The sequence below is a fragment of the Momordica charantia genome (genome assembly GCF_013281855.1).
Source record: "Momordica charantia cultivar OHB3-1 chromosome 8 unlocalized genomic scaffold, Mcharantia_2.0 BLBB01000008.1, whole genome shotgun sequence".
NCBI classification, from domain to species: domain Eukaryota; kingdom Viridiplantae; phylum Streptophyta; class Magnoliopsida; order Cucurbitales; family Cucurbitaceae; genus Momordica; species Momordica charantia.
In genome coordinates, this window is record NW_028275166.1 from 31,444,495 (window position 1) to 31,470,534 (window position 26,040).

Consider the following 26,040-nt stretch of genomic DNA (forward strand, 5'->3'; position numbering starts at 1 on the left):
TTAGATAAATATAGCCATCGCTTTTTGATTTGTAAGTATGATGAAAAATGGAAGTTAAACTCAAATGAAAAGTTTTGATTATACCATTGCTGTATTTTATATGTAATGTCAAGTATCAATCCAAGTCTACTAATATTCTTCTTGAAAGAAGAATATTTACTCATACAAGATTTAACTAATATCAAGTATATCATATAATATTTATTCTTTCTAATTTTTCAAAATAACTTTGACAAAATTGAAATAACGAAAAAATAAAACTAATTTTAAAAATTATTATATTTACAAAAGTTGAAATGCATTTGTATTTATAAATATAACAAATGTTTTTTCTACCCATTAAAAATATCCTTAAGTCAATTAAGGTCAAATCATGGAAGTTCTTTTTTCTATTTTAAATATATATAATCATAAAAATAAAAGACCAATGAAATGAATGATATTTTTTTAGTAAATATATGGGATGAAGATTTTGAACTCAGGATCTGGAGCTTTTAAAATTATAGGATCAAATTATTAAATTTGAAAGGAAATGATCAAATATATTTTCCAACATGAAATTTGGAAAAAAGAAATTAAAAATAATTAGATTAGAAAAGACATTTGGTCTGCTAAAATACTGAAATGGGTAACAATTTAGTAGAATAATTTAATCTTTATAATTTGTAAAGGCTAATTCGTTATAAAAATTATTTTAAAAAAACCGTTATAAAAGTTAACATTTAATTTTAATGATATTTTTGGGATTGAAATTAAATTATTACAAAGTCTAAACTATTATTTTTTATCCAAAAAGTATTAGTAAGAAACTAACCATAAAACTCATCGTAATTACATTTATCCGCCATTGTCGACCTCCAGTCCTCCCAAGCTCCCGATACTTGGCCTGTTGGCCACTTTCTCCAGTGACGAAAGATCGGCGTTCATTGGTACTAAGTTTTGCGGCTTCGAACCTACATTCTTCGCCACACTGTTAATCTTAGTTCCTTACCATATTTATTCCATTTCTCAGAATATTTCGGTGTTTTCAGCCCGGAAACATTTAGGGGATGGCAGCGATTTACAGTCTCTACATCATCAACAAATCTGGTGGCTTGATCTTCTACAAGGTAATCAACCAACAGAAGTTACTTCTTTATGCAATTAGCAACACAATTTCTTCTGAATTCCCACTTGGGTCGAGAATTTCGATGCTTTATTTGGTTTCTTGGAAAAAGGAAATGTACCCCAAATCACGATTCCACTTTTTGATCTCAGAATAGAAGAGTAAAGTCTCTCTGCCTGTCAATGTGATTATCAGATTTCTTATCGATCTTCCTTTCACTTGATTGGTTTTGGGTGGAATTGCTTAATCTTCACCGGGTATTCTATTGGATTGAATTCTTATAGGGTTTAATTGGAAATTTAGGATTATGGGTCTGCTGGACGAATGGACACGAATGATAGCTTGAGAGTGGCGAGTTTATGGCACTCGATGCATGCCATTTCCCAGCAGCTTTCGCCTATCTCTGGTTGTTCGGGCATCGAACTCCTTGAAGCTGACACATTCGACCTCCATTGCTTCCAGTCTCTTACTGGTAAATTTCCCTTCCACTCCATTTTCCGGTCGTTAGTATAATTTTGCATCAAACGCTTGGATACTGTATCAAATCTGTGATCTAATGGTTATCAATTAAGTTCGAAAATTGGAAAGCATAATTGAAGTTCGTTCTAGGGGGTATTCACCTCACAAAAAACTGCCTAATCCTACAACTACGGTTATTAGAAAACTCTTAGAATGTTTATATCCTGGATAGGTGGTTACCATAGAGCTAAATCTTTAAATCTCTTTACTTTTGCATTAGCTTCAGTGACTACTAGGAGGCCAACGCACGGTAGCAAAATGTAGATTTTTTTTTATCAGATTATAGTCACCTTCTCAGATATTATTATGCTAGGCGTTGATCTATTTTAGCTTGAGAATTAAAAATAATAATAATAATAATTGTTGTAAGATTCTGAAGTTCTACAGGAACTGAGGACTTTTGGGGAAAAAACGAGTATGTGGCACAGCAGCTGCAAAATTATTTTTCTCGAAACTCATATCTATAACTGTTTGTGTTAAATGTTTGTCGTTAAACTTTTCTGCCTGCTTGATTTTCTAGCTAGCCTGTAGAAAGGAAGAAGAGTTAAAGATTGTTTCGATCATATGAATAGCTTTTCATTTGAGGGATTAATCATTTATCCATTATCGTGAACCTATATGAGAATAGAAGTTCTTGTTTCGTAGTATACTTTTTGTGATTTCTTGTTCAACAATATTTTATTGATACACAGTCTCACAACAGAAGTTTTCATTTTATATTGCTATGCGAGTTCTTAACAAAGAATGCTGAATCATGAATGAAATTGTTTATTGCAGGGACGAAGTTTTTTGTCGTGTGTGAGCCCGGTACACAGCACATGGAGGGTCTTCTGAAATACATTTATGAGTTATACACAGACTTTGTGTTGAAGAATCCATTCTATGAGATGGAGATGCCTATACGGTGTGAGCTCTTTGACATCAACCTATCGCAGGCAGTGCAGAAGGATCGTGTTGCTTTGTTTGGGCGATGAGCTTCAGAAATCCTTCCTTTTTTTTCAGAATTGCACATGGAATTCAAGATAGAAAAATCTCGTGAATTTATTTTGTCAAATACTCGATAATTTACCATATCTTAATTCTTAGTGTACGCCACGAATGGTTAATCGGATGAGATTCGAAGGAAATAGAACGTTCCTTTTCCAGTGTTGCTCAAAAGAAAGTCATGGTTAATTATATATCGAATATTTTTGTCAATGATTTACATTCTGTGTTCTGAATCCAGTTAAATGACAGAGCAATTTCAAGTTTTGAGCCCGTGGCTGCTAAATGAACTCAAGCAGCCAAATTATTCATGTTTTGCTGAGACCAGTTTATATAAATGGAAGTATCAACTTTATGATATCTGTCATTATATTTATATGTATCGGTATCAGTTCTGACATGTTTTTTATGATGCCAGCCTGGAAAGCAAATTAAAATAGCCAATTTTTCTACTTGGCACTGAACTAGTTGTTATGATATCAGCAGAATTGTGGTTGTTATTTGTGGATTTAAAGGGTTCTTATAGCTCAAGCTTCCTCAACAGACGAAAGAGTTAGTAATTGCAATGAATCATGTTTGATTCAATATCAAAATAACCACCAGAATTGAGTCAGTAGTAATATCATAACAATTAGCTCAGTGGCAAGTAGAAAAATGTTGCAAGGTTATGTATCAGAGATGTGCAGTGATGCTGTTTGCGCTTGTTACCCATGAAAGGAATCGAATCAAATATCAATTTTGCTGACTGATTTGATCAAGGCACTAGGATATGACCGGCAACCACAGCCATAGCAATGAGAATCCTCAATTCCCTCTTCCTCTCAACCAACGGGCTGTCTGGTGTTGGTGGTCTACATAAAGCCTCTCCTCGGGGTGCTGCCTTTTCGACCTCGACCATGTTGGCGTAGTCTCTCTGGTTGAAGTGAAAACTTGCCTGCAGGAACGCCTGCTTGACCACGTTGCAGCCGATTCTGCAATTCTCGAGAGCAGCTCTTGTTGCTAGATCAACTTCACTGGCTTGAAGTTGCACTACGAACTGATAGGTATTTGAAGCATTTCTCAGAGCTTGGTTATTTGCTATCAAGGTCAGGCCAACATCATCTGCTGGACCTCTCAAATTTTCATTGAAGGTTCTGTTGCAAAACCCGTAATCCTCCATTTGACGGCATATTCGATCAATCCGTTGCTGTGTTGCAGGGTCGCTCGAGGCGGGGCGGACAACGACGACGAGAGTGAGGAACAAGGCCAGAAGTTGTGTAGAACATTCTGACAAAGCCATAGTTTCTTTGCTGCCGCTAATGTTTGGAATTCTGAGAAAGCAGAGCAAGGTGAGAGTGGATTTTTATAGCATAATCTCTGCTGCTGCTGTTTAGTGCATTTATATTATTGCAGTTTTTAGCAATATTATTTCCTAATTTTCCCTTGATCTTTTGGTCCATGATTACAGAAAACCCAAATTAAGGAAACAGTATATATATATATATATATATATAGATAGATAGTGGATTGTGCCAGCCAGAATGAATGTTTTGGAAAAAATAAGGTGGGAAAGGCAAATCTGGTGCTGATCTTAGTACCATAGAGAGTTGATTCATCCAAAAATTTCAATTCTTTCCTTAAATGTTCTTCCATTTCCTAAAACTTCCTTGATTGACATTTCTTTACCTTATAATCCCAAAATTTACCAAGTATATCTCTTTGATGTTTGATAACCATTTAGTTTTGGGTTTTTAGTTTTTGAAATGTAGCTTATAAACACTACTTCTATCTATATATTTCTTGTTTTGTTATCTAATTTTTAATAACATTTCAAATTCTAAAAAAAAAAAAAAACAAGTAGTTATGTTTTTGAGATTTGGCTAATAATGCAAATGTATCGGCAAGAAAGGTGATATACATACCAAATAAATTCCGAAGAGGCAAACACAGTTTTAAAAAAATAAAGAAATAAAAACAAAAAAAGAAAACGTTGTTAAATAGGAACTCAACCTGGTTATGTTTAAAACCATGTTCATGAAGTAAACTCAAACAGAATAATAAGAACAATAAAGGATAGAGCATAAAAAAACACCACTACTCTTTTCTATTCTTTTCTGACATACTTGACTACCAAATAGCTTATTAAGCTTTAGCTTTTATGAAAGATTTTACTGAATGTGACCATTAGCAGCAGCACATTCATTTACACTTACTGAAGTTTCTAAGCTTAGGATCATAACTTTCTGCATGGCTTCAATACGCAATGAGTTGATTGGGATGCCTTTAGCACAGCTTAGAACAAGTTTCTTTGATGCTATCAATGGACCATTGTCTCTGAAGAGCATCTGCTGTGACATCTCATAAGCTCTCGCGATATTTCCTTGCATTTCATGGTAAATTCCCACGCAATGCTTGAAACCCTTCTTATACTTGGCATAAGCGCTCGTGTTCTTGCTTAGGTTGGAGAAGGACTCGATGTTCTGATCGGCTTGTTTCATTGTCAGGTTGATGGATATGAGCGAGAGCTTAGGGAGGTCAGCTGAGAAGGTACGAGGATCTTTATCGAGGATTTTCTGGCAAAGCGAGGGGTCGGAGGTTTTCGAGCAGATGGTGACCAGACTCTCATGAATGATTCCATGAGAAGGGAAAATGGTGAGGGAAATGGCAGCCAAAAGAAGAGCTGGGATGAAGGAGGCAAAATTTTGAGCACATCCCATTTTTGCCATTTTTGGTTTCTCAAGAGGGTGAGAGAGATTTCTTTGGCTGTGACTTTCTTTGGAGCTAAAAAGCTGCTTAAATAGTGAGTTTGGAAGAAAAAGTTGCTTCAAAGGTAACTGATTTCCCTTTGCCACTTTTTCTTTTTTTTTTTTTCCTTTTTCTGAAAAATATATATTAAGATATTTGGTAGGTAGTTCATTTAACATCAATACATATATTTGATTTTGTTTTTAGAAATAAGCTTTAAAACAACCACGTGGGCTACATGCGAGCTAAAGTTGTTCTCTCCCTCCAAACTGCGGAGAATTCGAGCTAAATAATGTGGGAACCAAGAAGTTAATTCACGAACCATCTATTTTTTATTCAACAACACGTGGGATAGAGGTTCGAACTTTTGAAGCTTTTAATTTTTCGATTTATACTGAAGTTGGTCACGTACAATTTCGTTACCATTTTGTTGATCGGGTAAATATATAAACACATATTTGATTTGGATATTATGTGCTACTTAAATTTATAAATTTTATGCATTAAAAATAATTGGATAAACGTTAATAAATATTGTTTGATTGTTTGAATGGTTTGATGTCAATGTAGTATTTAGATTTATTTGGTTTATTATAAATGTAATAAAAGTAATTAGCAATTACTTCAAAAATTATCTAATCAGTGTCATACTTGGCAGGTGATCTGGGTTTTAAAAAAGTAATAGAATTAGAGTATTTTTTAGGATTTCAAAATTTTGATTTCATTGGATACTATCCTATAGAAGACATTTATGGAATTGCGGTAATTTTCAAAATCACCATTAAGTAATTACCTTAACATGATCTATGGATGATTTTAAATTTACATAATTCCCAAACACACTCTTAACGTGAACAAATTAGGCTAGATTTTTCTTGGAATCTAGTTATTTTAAATTCAATGATTAATCTTTAGACGCCAATGGTAATTTACAGCTATGCTCGGATCGGCAGGATCTCTTTAATAAAGATAAATTTAATTCAGATGAATTAATATAATTGGTGATTGATTATCATTTTTTAAGTAGCTTATAACTAGTAGGTTCAAAATTGTCTAATTTTATTTAAGCAACTAGAAAGATAATAAAGAAAATAATTATTATTTAGTAATAAAAAAATAATGCACAATGTAAATTTAATGACTTTATAAATTGCAGGATTCGACATTATTTTTCTTTCAAAATGTTGTGGAAATTTCGATCAAATATTGGTAAATGATTAGAGTATAAATGAATAGTAATAATGATGATCTAGAATTAGAACTTATTTATGACAGATTTTAAGTTTCTATTTACAAAATCGAATAAATTAAGAGGAAATTATATTGGATGGTATAAATATTATATAAGTATTTTAAGAAATTTCACTACTTTTATTTTGTCAAAAAAAAAGAATAATTTTTTCATAGTTTTTTTTTTATTTAAATCAAATTGTGCAGTTTGTGTAAAATTTTAAAATTATTGCTATATTTGAAAACATATTTTTTTATTTTGTCATTTATTTAACTCTCTAAATTTATTGAGCTTCCATGATTTTCTTGATTCATTATAACAGTACGAATGTGTTTTTTTTTTAATTAGTAGCAATTTTTTTTATAATAGAAAACTTCAGATTAAACTCTTAAATTTTGGCGAGAGTGATTCAATTTTAAGCTTAAACTTTCAAACGGTGTGTACAAGTGGTGGTTGAGGTCGAGTAAGCTCTCTCGGATAGAGATGATATATATGAACACCAACGAAGAAGAAATTAATCTACTAGATAGATAGGATGACTATTTAAGCAGAAATTCATTAGTCCTTCATTTAAGACGAGGATAATATTATCCGAGAAAAGGCAAACATAAATCTTACATTAGCTTAAAAGAAGAATCATCTATATATAGCCACAACGTCTTTATTAATATATAGTCTTTCTTTGACAAATGTCAATTATTGCTGAACTAAATTTAAATTCAGATTGGCTTAATACGAAGCGTTTTGAGTAGTTACTCAATTATATTATTTTGTTTCTGATAAATAAATATATATAAATATTATGTAATTTTTCCCCACGTACTTTTACTAAAAATATGTTACTTTTATCATAGACAGTATTGGTTTTGTGTGTTTATGATGCAATGTAAGAGGCAGAAACCAAAGCCATGGCAATGAGAATCCTCATCTCTCTATTCCTCTCTACCAGTGGGCTCGATCTCTCCGGTGGCGTCCCGAAAATGACGCTGCAACTCGCTTCTGCTCTCGGTGCAATCCTCTCTGCATTCACCATGCTTCTATAATCTCGTTGGAAGAAATATTTAATCCCCTCTAGAAATGCCTTATTCATTATGTCGTATGCATTTTCACACACTATCAGGTTGTTCTTCAATGCTGGATCGCTTACGAATGCTAGAAGCTTCGTGATATACCTGTCACGTTGTTAAGAATATGTATAAAAGATCAAATTTAATTATCTTATAAACTAACTTTTGAGTTTAGTAGTGATTTAATACTAGTACCTTAGGGTACGGGTCGCATTGATGATAGCTTCGACTTTAGCTATCTGGGTTAGTCTCACGTAGTCTGTTGGACCTTTTAGATTCTCATGAAAGGTTTGACTACAAAATCCGAATTCCTCCATTTGGCGACATACTCTATTGATCCTTTCCTCGGTTTCGGGATCGCCCAACGTCGACCCCATAATGAGGAAGATGAAGAACAAGCCGAGCAGCAGCTGGGAAGACAAAGAACATCTTGATGAAGCCATTTGGGTACGGTTAATTTGGCAAAGTGAAGGAGATGAGAATGGGCTCTATAGGATCACATTATATGCTGATATGATAGTGATTGGTCAATTAATTAGCTCATGTTTATTAACACTCGCATGTTCTATGAAATTAATCTTACGAATCTTAATCCATTCATAAATAAAATAATTTATAAGATTATAATTAAAAATTAATAGATTATAATCTATGAATAAGTATATCAATAATAATAATTATGCCAGCATGAGCATAGTTCGGTGGTTAGGACATTTTGTTTACTTTATAGAGGGTAGAGGTTCAATTCTCATCTCGATGTACTGAAATAACTGTGTTATATGGGAGTTGAGATGTGGCTGTCATATGTCGCACCATCAGAATAGTGCATCAAGGAGTGCTCCAAAGAGCTATAAGTATATATGGAGGTCGGAAACTCAACTCCATCTAGGGCGTCGATATATCTCTGACTCACCACTACACGTGTCTCAATCTGTTCCATCATCTTTGTAACAGTCGGCGACTTTGGAAAGGGAAGGTAGTAAACGTCAACGTCATCCCCGTGGAATCTTGTGATCTAGGGAGGAATTGACGAGAGTTAATGATTTTCTCATTCTGTGACTGCCTATAAATAAAGGGGGTAAAACCTATCCAAGATTTGTGTGAATCTCGACTACAAATATATACTTAATTCCGACTTGTACTAACTTGAGCATCGGAATGCTCATCCTTATCTTTCAGATTTCATTGTTCATGAGGAGATTCATCCGATTGTTTGAGCGTTATATGTTGGAGGCTATTTACCGTCTGCCACGTGTCAATGAGAAAGAGATTTACATGAATGGTGCTTATTAGTATTGCATAAAGTCCTTTTGGGTCGCCATGCATTGGCCGAGCTGACCTATTGAATGTTTTAATTGCATAAAGGGATTTATGAGTTGTATGGGAGCCGACTTCTAGAGGTCCGAGCTGACATATACGCAGATATCTGCTGGGATGTTGGCGACACTATTCTCCGATAGCACGCTGCATTTGGCAGGCAGTCGGGTGACCGTTATGTCATTGTCGGAAACCCTATCGAAGATCATCCCTATAAAAAGGGATGTCTACCCATTATACAAGGTACGTGAATCCATTTGCATCAGAACGTTAAATCGAATATTGACTGACTTACTCGTTGGAGTGCTAAACCTATTTAAAGAAAAAAAAACGAACCGTTATTCATGATACAGAGGATTACAGGGAAGCTTATTCCCATGTTCAATGTGTACAAATATATGACCATGCATGTTTCCAAACAGGGCATGTGTAAAGCCTTTACTTATTCTATAATTATACTGATCCTTATTTCCCTCTTCCAAAGGGCCCCTCAAGGATTAGGATCGGGAGCGAAAAGCAATCACAAATTATATAAAAATGAAGAATCATAAGCAATATTTGACTAAAATTGTTTTATTTTATAAATTAATTAATATATATTAAACCTAAGTTGATTTCACTACCCAAACTAAAATTCTTTTAAGTTAAACAAGCCCTTAAAATGCCTAAGGAAACATCTTCAATAGTGTAAAATCTTTTAAAATTAGTTTGAAAGTACACCATTTGTTGATTCTTCTATATTTGCTAGAGAGGGGAGATTTTGTGTGAGGGAAAATCCAATTTTTATTCACTGTTTTTCAATATATTTTTTAGTTAACATGTCCATGATTTCTAAATCTTAGTTTAAAAGGTTCATATTTTCTATTTAAAGAATATAATAATCCAATGTAACGAGATACTTATTTATCTTTTTAAAATGAAAGGTTATCCATATTTGTTGGAATAAAAAAAGAAGAAAAATAAGACTATAACAACTTGTTTTAAAATAGTTAACGTGCGTTTCTATAGTCAACATGGACTTAACTCGATAGTAATTGACACCTATTTTTTATCAGAAGTTACGAATCCGAATCATGCATTCATACTTAAAAAAAAATGTGTGTTTCCGTATTTTCTTGGCCTTAAAAATTGTCCATGTCTAAGGCAAAGAAAATATTATTACAACCCCAAAAGGAGCAAAGGGAAGGAAAAAATCTGAACATTCATTTCATCACAATGCAAAGGGCAGAACTTCCCCACTTTAGATAGAAGAAAAATCTAACAAGTCCCTTAATATGAATTCTTGCCCGAAAAACAAGGCTCATAGATTTCTTTATGATCTTCGATTAAAAATTAAACTTTACTACTTTGGGACAAAAACCCACCATTTTAATCCACCGCTTTTGGATACCAAAACCAAAATTTTCTCTCCAAATGTTATAAAGGGCCGCATCCTTTTTCTTTCCATAAACCATTTGTTTGCTTCCTGGATCCCCGATACCGTTCTTATTTCGATCAATCTCAAGTTTCCCTAAATTTGGCTCCGGAATTCGCCGCAGAAATCGAAGATAAGCAAGCGCCACCCTTATGCGTAAAGTTCTTGTATCTTATCCAACTTCCACTGATTTGAGTTTTCTGGGTTGTTATCGTTTCGATTATTTGTTATGAACATGATTGCTTTGTTTGATAATTCGACCATGAAGGCTTCTTGTAGGCTCCTAATTAGTTGTAGAAACTCAGGGTTCTTCGGGCTCCCACCCGTGAAATCCCCCCACGGTTTCCCCAACAATTATTGTTTGAATTTTACCTTCAAATTTCATTCGAACAGCCAGTATACTTCGCGCCCTTTTCATTTTTCGGGGTCTGGACGAATTTTAGATGGGACCCTGAATCCTCCGCTGGCTAGTTTGAGTTATGGCCAATATGGGGTTATAGCGAGGAGGTCTTATAGTTATAGTATTGTTCCAAAACCCATTAGGGGTGTGTCTATAATTGCTAGAATTGCCTCAAAATTTCGTGATCTTTCCACATCCATAGAGACCCGTGTGAATGACAATAACTTTGAGAGGATATATGTCCAGGGCGGTTTGAATGTGAAGCCTGTGGCTGTTGAAAAGATTGACAAGGATGAGAATATTGTAGGAGAGGAGGATTCTAGATTAGAAGTTGGTAGTGAACATGTAAATGAGGAAAACTTAGAGGATTTGAATAAAGCTAAGGTCATTAGTTCCAATAAAGAGGTTTCTGATATTGAGAAAGAGGCTTGGAGGTTGTTACGTGAGTCAATTGTGACGTATTGTGGAAGTCCAGTCGGCACCGTGGCTGCAAATGATCCGGCCGATAAGCAACCGTTGAATTATGATCAGGTCTTCATTCGAGATTTCGTACCTTCTGCCCTTGCATTCCTGCTGAATGGTGAAGGGGAGATTGTGAGGAATTTTCTCCTTCACACCTTACAGCTACAGGTACTATTTTTCCATGTTCTCTATGCCTTGTGTTTTACATTTTCTTTACTTATTTATCTTATTCAGTTATTCTTAATGCATATATCTCATCTTTTTGTCTATTATATACCTTTCCTTTTTTTTAAATCTTCCGACTTTTTTTCTGACTACGGTTACTTGTTGTAAATATGTAAGGATTTGATAGTTTTTAATAAGCTGTTCAATCTCATCACCCTCTATGGGATATCATTGACCATTAAATCAACATTGACATTACAAATAATTTAGCCCAAGTGTTCTGCAGCCTCACAGAAGAAATTTTCAATGCTTCTTATCATCTTTCTCATGGATGAAGAGTAAATTTTTTCCACAAAGGAGATCGTTTTAAAATTGAAATTTCAGGATATGTGTATTGTTGCATGTGGGAGACCTGTTTCATTACAAGTTATATTGGTGAAATCAGAATGATTGCAAAATATTTTCCATATAGTTCTACCTTTTTATTTTCTGAACTCAGAATGTACTCTTTTCTCAGAGCTGGGAGAAAACAGTAGATTGTTACAGCCCAGGACAAGGCTTGATGCCAGCAAGCTTCAAAGTCAGAACCGTTCCCCTTGATGGAAATTATTTTGAAGAAGTTTTGGATCCAGATTTTGGCGAATCAGCCATAGGACGTGTGGCACCAGTGGATTCAGGTTACTACTTGACAATTATTTGTACATTTCTGTTTTTCTTCATCGCTCCATGGTTATTCCTTAATTCATTTCAAATTTGGTTTGTAATTCCTTAGAACTACTTTTCTGATTCACTAAACCAACTAGTTCTCCTTTTTCAGAGAGTACCCTGTTTAGCAACATTTAATCTTCATTGTTTTTTTCTTCTGCTCTTATTTTGTAGGATTGTGGTGGATCATTCTTTTAAGGGCTTACGGAAAAATTACTGGAGACTATGCTCTACAAGAAAGAGTGGATGTGCAAACTGGCTTAAAAATGATACTCAACCTGTGTCTAACAGATGGGTTTGATATGTTTCCTTCTCTGTTGGTCACTGATGGCTCCTGCATGATTGACCGTCGGATGGGCATTCATGGCCATCCTCTTGAGATCCAAGTGAGTTTGACTGATGACTTGAACAAATTCCATTTTTCATTTACGTTCATCACTTAGAAAAATTTCATTCTGAATTCACATTTAGCTGTTGATGCTGCTTCTTCTGTTGCATTGCACGCTTCATAGCTTCCCATAGTATCCGATCCATTAGATGAAACCGTTCTCTATCTTATCCTTTTATCTTATTTTCATATTAACCTTATTTAAGTTCGTCTCCTGCATTTCTAATGAGGTTGATGCTGCAGGCCTTGTTTTATTCAGCGTTAAGGTGCTCGCGCGAAATGCTCACTGTGAATGATGGGTCCAAGAACTTAGTGAGGGCCATTAACAATCGACTCAGTGCCCTATCGTTCCATATCAGAGAATATTATTGGGTTGATATGAATAAGATTAATGAGATCTATCGTTATAAAACAGAAGAATACTCCATGGATGCTACAAACAAATTCAACATTTATCCTGACCAAATTCCTCAGTGGCTAATGGACTGGGTGCCAGAGGAAGGAGGTTATTTTATAGGCAATCTCCAACCAGCTCATATGGATTTTAGGTTTTTTACTCTCGGAAACCTTTGGTCCATAGTCTCGTCTTTGGGTACGCCAAAACAAAATGAATCTATTCTCAATCTTATTGAAGCTAAATGGAGCGATCTGGTGGGTCATATGCCTCTTAAGATATGTTACCCAGCTTTGGAGTATGAGGAATGGCGCATAATCACTGGCAGCGACCCGAAAAATACGTGAGTTTATGCATAATTTGTAATCTTTGTGCTACTCTGCCTTTCATTCTCCTTCTCCGTAAGAGTATTTACTTATTTGCGATACAAAGTAAAGTTTGGTGGTTTGTTGATATGCTCATATCCATTTTGTTGGGCTGAAATACTTATTTGCGATACAAAGTAACGTTTGGTGGTTTGTTGATATGCTCATATCCATTTTGTTGGCCTTTTTCAGCCCATGGTCGTATCATAATGGTGGATCCTGGCCAACACTTCTTTGGCAGGTAACATAAAAGCGACTTTTGAGATTTTGGTCTTTCACGTCATTACTTTTAGTGAATTGGTGTTTTCGGTGGCTCGATAAGTAATGGTCTTGTCTCACTAAGGGATCGAACTAATAGAATGGAAATAATCTCGAGTCGCTCAACCGCTCGTGTATAACTATTTTATGTCACACCTATTGCAGTTCACATTGGCATGCATCAAGATGGGCAAGCTCGAAATGGCCAAGAAAGCAGTTGCTGTGGCTGAGAAGAGGATTGCTGCCGATCGCTGGCCCGAATATTATGACACCCGAACAGGGAAGTTCATAGGAAAGCAATCCCGACTCTATCAAACATGGACAATTGCTGGGTTCCTGACATCTAAAATGCTGGTTGAGAATCCAGAGCTGGCATCTTCTTTGTTTTGGGAAGAGGACTATGAGCTACTCGAGATATGCGTTTGTGCACTTAGCAAGTCGGGCAGGAAGAAGTGCTCTCGCGGTGCTGCCCGGTCGCAGATCCTTGTTTAAGGTAACTTCACTCTGAAAAGAATGAGAATGCCTTTGTACTTTACTGTACAGCTATAAGTTAATAGGTTAGAGAAATGAAATTAAAGAGTTAGTTCCAAGTTCTAGAAGAAAGGCTATTTGTTCTCCTTGCATACTGCAAAAATGTAAGCTGATTCTGTAAACCAATTAATGCTAGTTGATTGGTCATAGATTTTTTTTAGAATTGAGAGAGCCTGAATATTAATCTGGATTCTCTCTGAACATCTTTATGTAAATATATATTTGACAATAATATATTTCCATTATGTTAACATCTCTCCACTTCTCTCGAACTCGAACTGGGTAGAAGAGATTTTTCATTTCCATTTGATAATGATTTCGTTTTTATTTTACGGTAGTAGGGTTTAGATTTTAAAATGAAAAAGGCATTCATACATGGAAGTAGTAATTGCAAGCTCAATTTTCAAAACAGAAAATCAAAGGCAAAATGGTTATCTAATGGGTTTAAGTTTAGGCAAAATGGTTATCAAATGGGTTTAAGTTTTTCATTGGTGTGATCTCGATATAGAGAAGTCCTTGACAGCTTTGTTTTCAGTTACAATCCATAAACAACTTCTTATCAATGTTTATTCAATAGAAAAATAGACTTCGAACATCAGAAACACCATAGGAAACAGTTTTAGCCAACAACAAACCAGTACAGAAGAAGAGAGAGATCCCTTGAAGCTCTAAAGAAACAAAATCAGACCTCCTTCACCTCTATGGCAGTAGTAGCTGCATTCACTACTTCCTTCTCTTTACCCTTCTCCTCCACCTCCTTAACTTCTTCTTCAACCTCGAAAGCCGACACAGGGAAAGATCTCGAGAGGCCGGTTGGGGAGCGGAACGTGATCTTTCCAGTTGGCGGGTCATCAACATAGATTTCATTGAGTTTAAGCCAAATCAAGAGCTCCTTAGCCTTGACTCCAGTAAGCTTCTTGATCCTGTTATTCTCCACATAGGCTGTAACTTCAGTGGCATAAGTAACCAGCCTCCCAATCTTTTCAAAGTTATGAGTGTAGCTCTTCTTCTGCTTCAGCCAAACAAAGCCTGTCTCCCTTACAATCCCACACTCCTCCATGTCTTTCATTGGCAACAGCCCATTTGGAAGCCCCACTTCCTTTAGCAACTCCTTTGATTTCTCTTGGCATTTCTCATCTCCATAGTAGACCTCGTCAGCTTTGGCTTTGATCTCTTCTGTGACAAGAGACATCCTTAATGAACAATCAGCTTATTCCTTGTTTGGTTTGGGAATGAAAAGTGGGGGTGTGAGACTTTGTATAGATGTACTGTAAAGCCATTTGGATTTGTAGTCATTTTGAAAATGTTATGACCAACCATAATGAGTGGTTGTATGGTGGAAGACTTTAATGTATGCAGTTGCAAGGTTTAATGGGTGAGGCTGACAAATAATGTATGATGAGTGGTAAGTTGTTGGAGGGTTTTGTCAAAATATATGTCATTTATGCAATTGATGGATATATAGTTGGGAGATTGGAAGATGAATTTTGAGGATCCTCTTAATTAGTTAAATCTCGTTTTAGTTTTGAACTTTCAAGTTCGTTTCATTTTATCCCTTGAATTAAAGTTTAAGGAAAAAAAAAATCATTTTGGAGCAAGTATACTAATATGTTAATCCAAACATTCAACCGTGATAAGTTGAAGGTGAGTATAGAATAAACAGATATTAGGTGGTAAAATAACATAAAGAATCGAAATAGTTAATTTTCAAAGTCGAAGACCGAAATAGATGTTAGAAAAGTTGTAAGATTAATTTTTTTTTGTTTAGACCTCAACAACAAAAATAAAACAACCCTAAAAGTTGAAGGACACTATAAAAGTTTAGAGAGTAAAATGAAATTGAGATATAATAAATACTAAAAGTAAAATATATTTGAATGATGGGCATTCTACCTTGCTTCAACATAATCATTTAATAATAATCAATTAAAATTTAATTTTACTTTTTATATATTTATTAGTTAATATCACTTTTACCGACCTACACCTACCAAAATTCCCTTATTCAAAATAAAAACAATCATCTTATTCTCATTTAAATACGCCTAAAAGAGTCTTGACTTTAACATTGCTAGCATGCAAACTAGTCCTAAAATTTCGGCTACTAATATCAACCGACCAGCTGCCTTATTGATGGCACGACCAAATGGGAAAAAGTAAGCTTAGTTAATGATATTAAATTTCATATAGAAGAAAAGCGACATATTAACATATAAGTAAACGATGTCGCAATCATATTTTTAATAACTCAAAAATAACATACATTGAAAAAAAAAACAACCCTTAAAAACAATATTTTTATAGCAAGATAATAGATCAGAGGCTTCGACTTAAAATAATAAAAGATAGGACGAAATACATTTTTGGTCCCTATGAGACAGATATCTACTTGATCCCTGAGTATGAACACTTATGGTTCTTGAGGTTTTCAAAATGAACACTTTTGATCCTTGAATTTTAAAGATGTCAACTTGATCTCTAAAGTTTTAAAATGAACAAAGTTTGAGAAATTGTTCTAAATAGTCCCTGATGTTTTTACTGTCAATTAATTAATATTAAAATGACATTGCAAATTGTAATTAAATGATTATGTCCAGTATGAATAGCCAACAGCGGTGGCAAAGACATGGTGGTAGTCGGAAAAGGGTAGGAGAAAGAGAGTGGAAGAGACGAAGAGATGAGAGAGAAAAAGTATCATCACCTACATATATTATTTAATTAATATAATTTGCCACACAATAAACAATTAAAAGGTATGATAATTAATACAATGAATGTAGCAGCAAGAAATAGCAGGCAGCTGCACAAGAATGAGGCATTATTCTAAATATTTCTGTATGATTGTTACAGAAACACACTGCAAAAATAAATTTGAGACCACTGGATCTGAGGAAAATTTAATGAAAAAATGAATTCTAATTTCTACCTAAAACCAACCAACTGCCACCCCACCTGCCTATGGCCATGGATGGAATTAAAGTATACAGATGGTACAGAAATACTAGTTATAATGGTGATTGGAAATAAACTAGACATGAAGAGGATGAAGTCATCCCGAGTCAAGTCGAGTCCGAAGCCTATACCAAGGTGGAATTAAATGGCAGCAAGATGAGAGTGATATGCGAATGCAGGGTCATCAGGACGATGGCAAGAGGATGAGGGTGTCTCTTCAGCCACTTTAGTAAGCATGCTCGGTTACTACTAAATAGATGTTCACAGTCGGGTGCTAGCATTTAGATGCGATGGTTACTATGAATCGCCGTGTGGACCGAAGGGACGTCGACCAGGACTCCAACTAATGCCCATTAGCTCCAGTTAGTATCTGAACTGTTTTGACTGGCATAACACAACTAATAGTAGAGAAATCAAAATGAATTTGGGCTTCTTGCCATGCTTTTTTTAACAGAAAATGCAAATACTGTACTCCATTTTGATGGTTATAACAAATAGATAGATACTAACTAGAGCTAATGGCTGATATCACTAGCTGAAATCCTCCCCCACCAGTGCAACTCACAGCAGTCATCGCATCTCAATGTTGATACTCGAGCAGACTAATCAGTTTAATATTAACGAGTGTGTTTACAGAAGGCTGCAGAAGATGCACACCCTCCTCGTCTCATCATCGTCCTCTTGAGCTCCAAATTTGCACATCACTATATATCACCGTGCTATCATCCGGTCCTGACACTAAGTATTGCCTTGGATATCACTCGTCCTTTCCACCATACTTAAACACCCAGAATATTTAACTATTCTAATTTTTGTTTACTCAAGAATTGAATAAATACTAACCGAATTAAGTTGGTTTACAAGAAAAGGTCCGGAGATTGCTGCTTGCGATCCTGTTCGGGTCTGAGTAGGAATACACCTAATGAGTGATGTTTCTGTGGAACAATTCTCTGGTTCGATTGCTGAGTCGACATTTGATCAAAAAGTTGAGGCTTTCATACAGTTAAAACTGTTCACGGATCCAAAGCTGAAGTTGTTCAGCAATGACTCTATCTGTTTAATTTCTTTTGGGATCGAACCTGTAAGAACCTAATACAAGAAAGCATAATTGATTAATTCACTCCTAAATATTAAAGGCTTCCAGGATTTGGGAAAGTGTTTTTTAACAAAATTGTAGTATGTTTAATATGGAATTTTTTGTATTAAGCTCAGCTAAAGGCTTGAACACAAGACCTCATGGTACATAATACCACAAGGCCCCATGCCTTGCCAATGGAGTCGCCCCTTCATAGGAAATGAAATTATGATTACCTTAGACATATTGTGGATAATAAAAGTTTTAGTCTTGGACCATAATTATATTGCTCGACTGTAAACTTTTCTCATATTCCTCTTTACTCAACTGTCACAACCATCCAAAAAAGAACTTAAGACTCAAATTAGGTACCTCGTGACCCGATTCAGTAATAAGGACATCATCCTCAATCCGTATCCCGATACCAGCAAACCTGCAGAGTACGTTGTCTAATGAGAAACTTTTGTTCCAATATATAAACAAATTTGGAAATATGCAATTGGAAAACAGACATCTCTCATTGAGGATCAAGTTTTAGTCAGAAGGTTGTGTGGGCAGAGTTGTTGATGAGATCAATCCAAATAATTAAAAGTTTCTTTCCTCTTTACATTTTTACTTGACAGAGTGCTTTATTGTAATTTTCAGTATTTTCTTTTGCTGGGCCGGTTGGAGTCAAGCATTCAATTTCTATATCAAAAGGATGGGAAAAGTCTAAAGAGATAAATAGGATCCCAAATAATGAAAGTTATGTAAAAGGCAAGGTCGATTATGTCTCTTCCTATACTCTCGGACACCCTTCACACCATTATAATGTTATTGGTGTGTTTTAGTGTTACTTATTATGGAAGTCTGTAGCTCATACAATGAAAAATTCATCTCTTCAAAAACTTATGAAATGGAGATGTTCGTCAACGATTGGACCCGGCTTCCTATCTTGGCCAATGGAAATAACAAGAAACTATGTTGAAAGATTAACTCATCTTTTTTCATTTGATGAGCTTCTAACTTAAATCATTTTTACACATTTTTCATAGGTAAGTTTAACGTGTATAGTTTACCTCTCGGGACCTTCAAATAAGGATGGGATGTAAACTCCAGGTTCAATTGTTATCACCTGCAAAGAATCAAGAAGCTCTTCAATTTGAATTTAAAATAAATACAAAACCAGTGTACTGATATTCAACTTGTCTCCAATTATAATGTAAACACTCTATCTTACTAGAAAAAAATGACATTGTGACAAATGCTAGTATTCCTACAACATAAAAAGCATGCAGAAGACAGTATCATTGAAGTTTAAGCTCGTATCGTCCATAAATGGGATGAACATAATCATTTATAGGGACAGGAAGACGGGGAGGGAAGGGCGGTGTCCATATATATGAACGGGAACAGAACTTACAACACCTGGCTTCAATGGCCGGTCGTAACCAACCATGGAGCAATCATGGACATCCATTCCAAGATAATGACCTGGGAAGAGGAATCAAAAAACAGAAAGAAAGATGGCTAATCAGGGAGCCAACTTAGGAAATCTCTCCAATTGGAAAATTATGTATTGTTGAAGAGAAAAAGGTGGCATAACATCAAAAGTACCGCGCTTTTGTCAATAAACAACAGATTAATTTTAAGTAGAAAATAACCTATAGAAGTGGGATTCAGCTGGTGGTAGGACTCGCTTTTCCAATTTTGCAAAATTCCAAGCTCTTTGAAGCCTTTCCGTAGCATTTGCACCTGCAAAAATGTAGAATATGAAAAGGTTTATAATATTTCTTTCAGAGATCAAGTGGCCAGATGCTTAGTTAAGTGAGGAACTGGCCAAAAATGGAAGAAATCATCAAATAGTTACAAAGAAAACTTGAAAAAGAATAGACCACAGAGAAACAAGATACTATCTAAACTTCCTCTCAAGATCTTTTTGCACCATAAAACTTCTTTCAATTTCACTCGATCCAAGGAAAGACCAAATAGATGCTTGCATGTTGCAACCTTGGAAGAAAAGGTCAAGAACCTCGACAATAGAACTAGAAAAAGCTTTATTAATTGACTGATGGGATTTATTCTCATGATCTATATATCAATTAAACTTTGAACAATTGAACAACAAATAAATACACAAAATGTACCGAGTAGTTATGAATGTCCCGTATAGTAGCGCCAGGTTTGCAAAGCTTTATGCATTCCTTGTTTGTTTGCAGTATAAGATCATAAAGCTCTTCCTGAGATAACATTGAACTAAGCAAGTTGGTAACAAAACAAGAGGGAAAGTAATACAAAATAAAGGTAAGATCCAATAGAAAAGCAACAAGATTGAACAATCAATAGAGATGATTGTGCATGTATATATAAACTGAACTCACATAATCATTGCTTAATGAGTAGTGAAAAGTAGTTAAAATGATCTATTCAAAGGATTCAAGTTCACAAAAACGAATGCAGAAAGGATTTTGAGGTCACAACACACACAAACAAGAAGAGGCTCAAAATCGTCATAATGACTGTAAATAAATAAGACTATGGGATAAAGATTAAATACCTGAGCAGCAGAAAAGTTCCCACAAGGCGGCCAGGTACGAGTAAGATCACTGACATAACCGTGCAATTCACATCCAATATCCATTAAGACCAAATCCCCTTCTCTGACCTGCGATCATTTTTCTTTCATGTACATACAGATGAATATTCATAATTTTCTTTCCATCTTTCTTAATGGTGAAGCTTAGGCTCCATGTGATAGATGCACTTACTTTCTGATCATTTCGAGAATAATGTATAACACTTCCATTAGACCCACCACCAGTCACAGGATTAAATCTGTTACAGAGAATGGAGATCGAAAATCAGTTGAAAATCTTGCATAATTTATAGTCACATATTAAAGCTAGACCCCGTTCACAATTTGCACTAGCCATCGTACTAATATTAAGAATACCAAGCGAACATCAAAATGGGGGTACTTCTTTAGATCCAAATACGAAGAAATAAACTAGAAACTACTCACGCCATTCTTTGAGCACCTCTCATTCTGCACTCATATTCTACTTTTGCTGATAACTTGCTCTCATAAGGATATGTTTTTGAATGCATCATCGTCTGCAGTAGAGCCTGAATCAAAGCACCATTTGTATAAAAGTGAACTTAGAAAGGATTTGACAACATGGTGCAGGTGCAGAAATAGGCATGCTTTTAAGGTGGGGAAAATGGCAATGTCAATGTTATTCCACATCCCCAATCATTTCTGCCACTTGTTAGATTATCTCTTAACAATTAGCTGAATTCAAAAGGAAAACTATTCATGACCGATCATGGAGCCAGTTGGATAACCAACCAAAGGCTTGAAGGTACCTGGCAAGCAATCGAAGCAGAATCCCTCATTAACTTCATCTCTGCTGTTGATTTTATTAACCGCAGTTCATGAGTTAAAAGTGAAATATCTTGCACACGGTTATTCTCGGCCGCTTTTTGGAAGGCCTCTAAACCCACATAAGCTGGAGTGGCAGTAGTCGAATTATGGAACAACTTGGTGGACCTCCTAATAATATCTGGAAGGATCTGTAATAAAATATAGAGGGTAAAAAGCGAAACACAAGTGGTACTAGTACAAAGTATTATAGAAGACTTAATGACAGTGAAAAAATTAAAATGCTCCATTCAGTTACACATTCAGACCAGCATTGGATGCAGAATCTTACAAACAAAACTCATGATGCTGGTCAGCCTTGACGCAGCAAACAGGGGTCAGTATTGGTTACACCAGAATCATATTGAAAGATGGAATTTTTTTTGCCACAGATTGAAAATACAATCAGCGATACATGGTTAGTTGAATTGGATAAGCTGTAACTTATAGATCAGCAATAAATTCATGGTCTTGATTCAAGTTAACAATAATTCCATAATTGCCAATATATTCTTCAAATGAACTCACCTCACGCAACTTCTTCATGGGATATGCTTCATCAGCCTTGAAAAAATCCAATGCTGCATCAACTCCTGCAATTTTCCCTTGCCATAGAACATCCTGATAAAATATAATGAAATCAAACTCAGGATATATGCGACTGGCATTACACGCTTTACAAGATTATCCACATGAATGGTAAATAACTAAATGCATTTTCTTTAATCAGAAATAATAAAATATACTAATAAATGAAAGATGCATACAAGGAAAGGTCTGAGGATAAGATAGCCTCCACGTCAGCAAATAACATAGCAAAAATTAATAAAGAAATTTCAGGAAATAGATGAATCATGGTGCCTCAATCCATGAGCTAACCAACTGATCGAAAAATTCATGATGAAAGATCTTCAAACCAACTTCCCTCAAAAAGATTGAAAACACTTTTCATTCCCATAACCAACTTGTTGCATTCTCGTGAAATTAGCCAACATGGTGCTACACCAGTAAAAGACCATAAATACGCCAAATTTGGAATGTCACAAAATTGAAAGTTCAATGACCTATAAAACACTTTTCAAATTTAAGGACTCACCTATTAAACACAAAATGAAAATTTAGAGATCCATTATATACTTTTTAAAAGTTCAGGGATCTATTAGACGCAACGAACACTAAAAATTTAAGGACTGAACATGTAATTTAACCTAAAAATAAATATGTTTTGCTTCAAAATGATTGAATTCCATCTTGGTTCAAAGGGTCTCTTATCACAGTCCATGGAAATTCATTCCACAAGATCCCTCCTTCCATGTGCCAAAATTGCTTTTAAGTAATGGAGCAAATAAATTTTAAGAGGATATTTGGTTGGACAGTCTGTGATCTCTCTTTTCCATTTTTTTCCCTCATGGTTTATTCATTGCCTCCTTGTTGATAAAGATACTCCTGAAGGCCAGCCAATGAGGGGAAGACGATGATGGTGTTACAGTGAAAATGAATAGTAGAAAAATGAAGAGAAATATATATGGCCACAGAAGAATATAGTTACATATAACATTATCGGATGTTACTTTGATGATTCTTCTTTAGATTTTCACATTTTGTGGAGTAATATTCAGCTCACTGCTTCTAGGTGGTGTCATAGTTTTAGTAAATTCTTTTGCAACTACTCCCTTCTTTCGATCCTTCACAAATGGAAGGCGTTCATGTAGTAGTTTTGTGTTGGGGAGGGGTTTCCTCTACCCCTTGCCCTTAGGCTGTTCTCCCTTTGTGATTAATACACTTCTCTAAGTTTCTTATCAAAAAAAAAAATAACATTAACGGAGAGGTGCAAAATTTAATATTTGGTTATAAACTTGACCATGTTCCTTAACTTTTATATTCAACCACTTGAAAAGTGATTGCTGTTAAAGGACCTAAATTGCCAGGGCACAAAGTAAAGTTTGGTAGGATGAATAAGATTGGCCATACATGAGGCTTTGCTTCAGGCATGAACATGCAGAATCCAAATTCGCGACTCAAAACTGCCAGACCACCCTGTTGTAGGCAACCAGTGATGTATAAGTAATCAGCATCTTGTCGAAATGTGTAAGGCACCACATCAGTCATCATTTTTACTGGGGCAGCTGCAATAATGGCCACACTCTTCTCTGGTAGAAGCTCTAGCAACCTTTTTCTTCTTGTAATGTATTCCTCAGCAGTTATGCCAGGAGTAATTTCCCCTTCTTTCATTAACTACAAGGTCACGCGGTTTAATGAATATGTTTCTTAAAACTTGCACAAATGTATCCCATTTAAGTACTAAACATAACCATAATAGAGACATGCCTAGTGCATCGCCTCAGTACTTTATGTCTATTGAGGTAAGTCAGCACATCAAGGGATCAGACCTGTGAATGAGAAGCGGGAGTGGGCTGTCCAACATCATGTAGACCCTTAGTACAATATGCTCGACAAGCAACAACCTGCAAACCAAAACAAAACACCATCAACACATTCTGAATAGGTAAACAAGGAAGTACTTCTCTTCAGGACTTCAAAGGGATTATTTCAAAATGGGGAATAATCTCAGTACTCAAAGCTGAAGAAAACATGAGGGAGATGAGATTACCCAAGAGCCAAGGAATTAATAAAAGGAATTACAATTGGCTAGAATCATAAAACTGGTTTAGACGAAGTACACCAATTGGCAGCCAAGGATCTAGCAAATTCTTAAATGTCCTCTGCTTCCTCAAACAGTTAAACCTATCCTTGAAAAATCCAAGATTCCATTCCACCATATCTCCCAAAGATGAGCGTTGACAAACGTTGTCATTGACAACATTAAACAACAAAGTTTTAGGCTTGTCTCTAAGACCCTCACCAAAAAGGAATTTGAAAAAAGAGCCTCGGTCTCTACTAGTTTGCAAAAGACAGCAGCTCGTATTGAAGCTATCCAAGAACTTAAGCAAGATGTTATAAACCTTGGGGCAACAAAAGATCAGATGCCACTAATCATCCAAACCGTTACCGCAAAAAATTGCAACAGTGAGAGAAAGGTACAAGGTCAGATTCCCCTTCAGAATCCGGTCCAAGAATCAAGTCCACCGAAGGACAAAGTCCAACCAAAGGAAGAGTCTGATCTTATTTGAAGATTTGCTTCCACAAAGGCTCGGACAACTGATTCTTGAGCCAGGAAAAGGTTCTTGAAAAGAAACCTACAAGAATAACTATCGAAACTCTCAAAAGTCCACAATCTTTGATCAGGGAGAGAGTTGAGCCTAAATCTTTCCCAAAAGAAACCAACAAGCACAGCAAACTCCACTCCTCAAACACAGAAACTAAAAGATTTCTTCTAAGCCCCACATTCCAACCAGCATCTTCCTCCATCCAACACTAATCTATGAAAGAACTTTTACCATTAATATTGGAAACAAAGACAAAAATACTTCCTAGAAGCTCATTTCTGGAAAAAGAGCCAAATTCGAGCATCACACACACTTCAACTCAAGAAAAAGTGAGAAATTTTGAACATAAGCGACATAAAGAGACTATAAAAGAAGAATTCAATTCAAATAGCCAACAGTTGTTAACTCATTCCATATGGGGTAGCAAAAACACACTTGCTTGAACGTTGTTCTGGGTAGTAGTTTCTGAAATAGAGTCTGCATTCTTTGTGTGCCTTATTCTCACTTCCGAGAACTTCAAATCCTGAATATGAATCAAGATTGCATTTTTCTGGCCCCTGCAATCTCAAAAATGGGAAATAAAGCTACCCTTTAAGCTCCTGGCCTTTGGGGTGCCCTTAAGTTCTAAGTAAGACCCACTTCCGATCGTCCGCCGCGGCCCACGACACGAACACGAAGAATACGGCGCGTTTTGAGTGAGCGGAGCACAAGTTCCTCCGCCGCCGTCCGTTCTCCACCGCCGACTAAAATTTATAGAGGTTATTGAGTCTATTTACTATTTAGTCCTCAGAAAAATAAAATAATAAAAACTTTTAGTTTTTCTTATGTCATTTTGCTGTATTAAAAAGATTAGAACTAATACAAATGTTTTTTCTTTTTAAGTAAATAGAATAAATAGACACAACCTCATAATGTAACAATTAAATTTATAATTAAATATATGAAAAAAAATTAACATTTATGTATTCTTGTATATTTTGATTATTAATTGATTAAATTTTGATATTTTTTTAAACTATATGAATTATTTTCCCACTTTTAAAAATATTTTACATTAAGAATGATGAATATTTAAATATTGGACTCTTTAGATGGAGTAAAACGGTTGGAGATATATGTCAATTATCCCTTAACCATTTTAGAGATGGAGTAAAATGGTTTTAACCACCAAAGTAGTTTCAAATTGGTATATAAATTTGTTGTTCAATATGTAGTCTTTCAATGTCACGCTTGAATAATTGATTTAATAAAACGACAAATTAAAATGTTTTTTCTATCGTCAATTTAAAAAAAAAAATCCTTTTAAGTTATTTTACTTCATTTTGGTGGGATGATTTTGGTAACGTTCTTATTTATTATTTATTGTTTTTACTTTTTAATATTTGCTTTTACTTTTTAATATAAAAAACATAATTGC

The 26,040-nt window shown here is 35.2% G+C and overlaps 6 protein-coding genes across 10 annotated transcripts; 2 read left to right on the forward strand and 4 right to left on the reverse strand.

Moving 5' to 3' along the window:
* The first annotated feature begins 772 nt into the window (after positions 1–772).
* Positions 773–2,828, forward strand: LOC111023297 (SNARE-like superfamily protein). 3 transcript variants are annotated; one of them, XM_022300699.2, is made up of 4 exons: positions 773–929; positions 1,013–1,109; positions 1,409–1,577; positions 2,402–2,828. In XM_022300699.2, the coding sequence occupies exons 2-4, from the start codon at positions 1,050–1,052 to the stop codon at positions 2,596–2,598; spliced, it is 426 nt and encodes a 141-aa protein (XP_022156391.1). In that variant the 5' UTR covers positions 773–929; positions 1,013–1,049; the 3' UTR covers positions 2,599–2,828. The 3 variants fall into 3 exon arrangements, with proteins under 3 accessions (XP_022156391.1, XP_022156393.1, XP_087983669.1); XM_022300701.2 differs by having other exon boundaries at positions 793–929; positions 1,032–1,109; XM_088127543.1 differs by lacking the exon at positions 773–929 and having other exon boundaries at positions 958–1,109; positions 1,390–1,577.
* Positions 2,829–3,362: 534 nt separating this feature from the next.
* Positions 3,363–4,940, reverse strand: LOC111023296 (uncharacterized). Its single transcript, XM_022300698.2, has 2 exons — positions 4,801–4,940; positions 3,363–3,918 (listed from the first exon to the last, which is right to left on the reverse strand). Exon 2 carries the CDS (start codon positions 3,885–3,887, stop codon positions 3,363–3,365), a length of 525 nt encoding a protein of 174 aa, XP_022156390.1. The 5' UTR covers positions 3,888–3,918; positions 4,801–4,940.
* Positions 4,941–7,437: 2,497 nt separating this feature from the next.
* Positions 7,438–8,073, reverse strand: LOC111023283 (uncharacterized). The gene is made up of 2 exons (XM_022300685.1): positions 7,826–8,073; positions 7,438–7,735 (listed from the first exon to the last, which is right to left on the reverse strand). Exons 1-2 carry the CDS (start codon positions 8,071–8,073, stop codon positions 7,438–7,440), a joined length of 546 nt encoding a protein of 181 aa, XP_022156377.1.
* Positions 8,074–10,252: 2,179 nt separating this feature from the next.
* LOC111023291 (alkaline/neutral invertase A, mitochondrial) lies at positions 10,253–14,280 on the forward strand. Its single transcript, XM_022300693.2, has 6 exons — positions 10,253–11,391; positions 11,906–12,065; positions 12,268–12,479; positions 12,725–13,218; positions 13,433–13,481; positions 13,664–14,280. Exons 1-6 carry the CDS (start codon positions 10,591–10,593, stop codon positions 13,988–13,990), a joined length of 2,043 nt encoding a protein of 680 aa, XP_022156385.1. The 5' UTR covers positions 10,253–10,590; the 3' UTR covers positions 13,991–14,280.
* Positions 14,281–14,574: 294 nt separating this feature from the next.
* LOC111023292 (uncharacterized) lies at positions 14,575–15,305 on the reverse strand. Its single transcript, XM_022300694.2, has one exon. It carries the CDS (start codon positions 15,219–15,221, stop codon positions 14,712–14,714), a length of 510 nt encoding a protein of 169 aa, XP_022156386.1. The 5' UTR covers positions 15,222–15,305; the 3' UTR covers positions 14,575–14,711.
* A 1,402-nt stretch (positions 15,306–16,707) lies between these two features.
* LOC111023304 (Metallopeptidase M24 family protein) lies at positions 16,708–25,383 on the reverse strand. Of its 3 annotated transcripts, none has more exons than XM_022300712.2 (14): positions 25,059–25,381; positions 23,847–23,921; positions 23,428–23,691; positions 21,985–22,077; positions 21,402–21,608; positions 21,058–21,161; positions 20,804–20,870; positions 20,593–20,700; positions 20,183–20,275; positions 19,700–19,790; positions 19,459–19,529; positions 19,115–19,170; positions 18,429–18,489; positions 16,708–18,070 (listed from the first exon to the last, which is right to left on the reverse strand). In XM_022300712.2, the coding sequence occupies exons 1-14, from the start codon at positions 25,104–25,106 to the stop codon at positions 17,960–17,962; spliced, it is 1,449 nt and encodes a 482-aa protein (XP_022156404.2). In that variant the 5' UTR covers positions 25,107–25,381; the 3' UTR covers positions 16,708–17,959. The 3 variants fall into 3 exon arrangements, 2 of the variants coding, with proteins under 2 accessions (XP_022156404.2, XP_087983667.1); XM_088127541.1 differs by having other exon boundaries at positions 25,063–25,380; XR_015792828.1 differs by having other exon boundaries at positions 17,992–18,070; positions 19,464–19,529; positions 25,059–25,383.
* Positions 25,384–26,040: the final 657 nt, after the last annotated feature.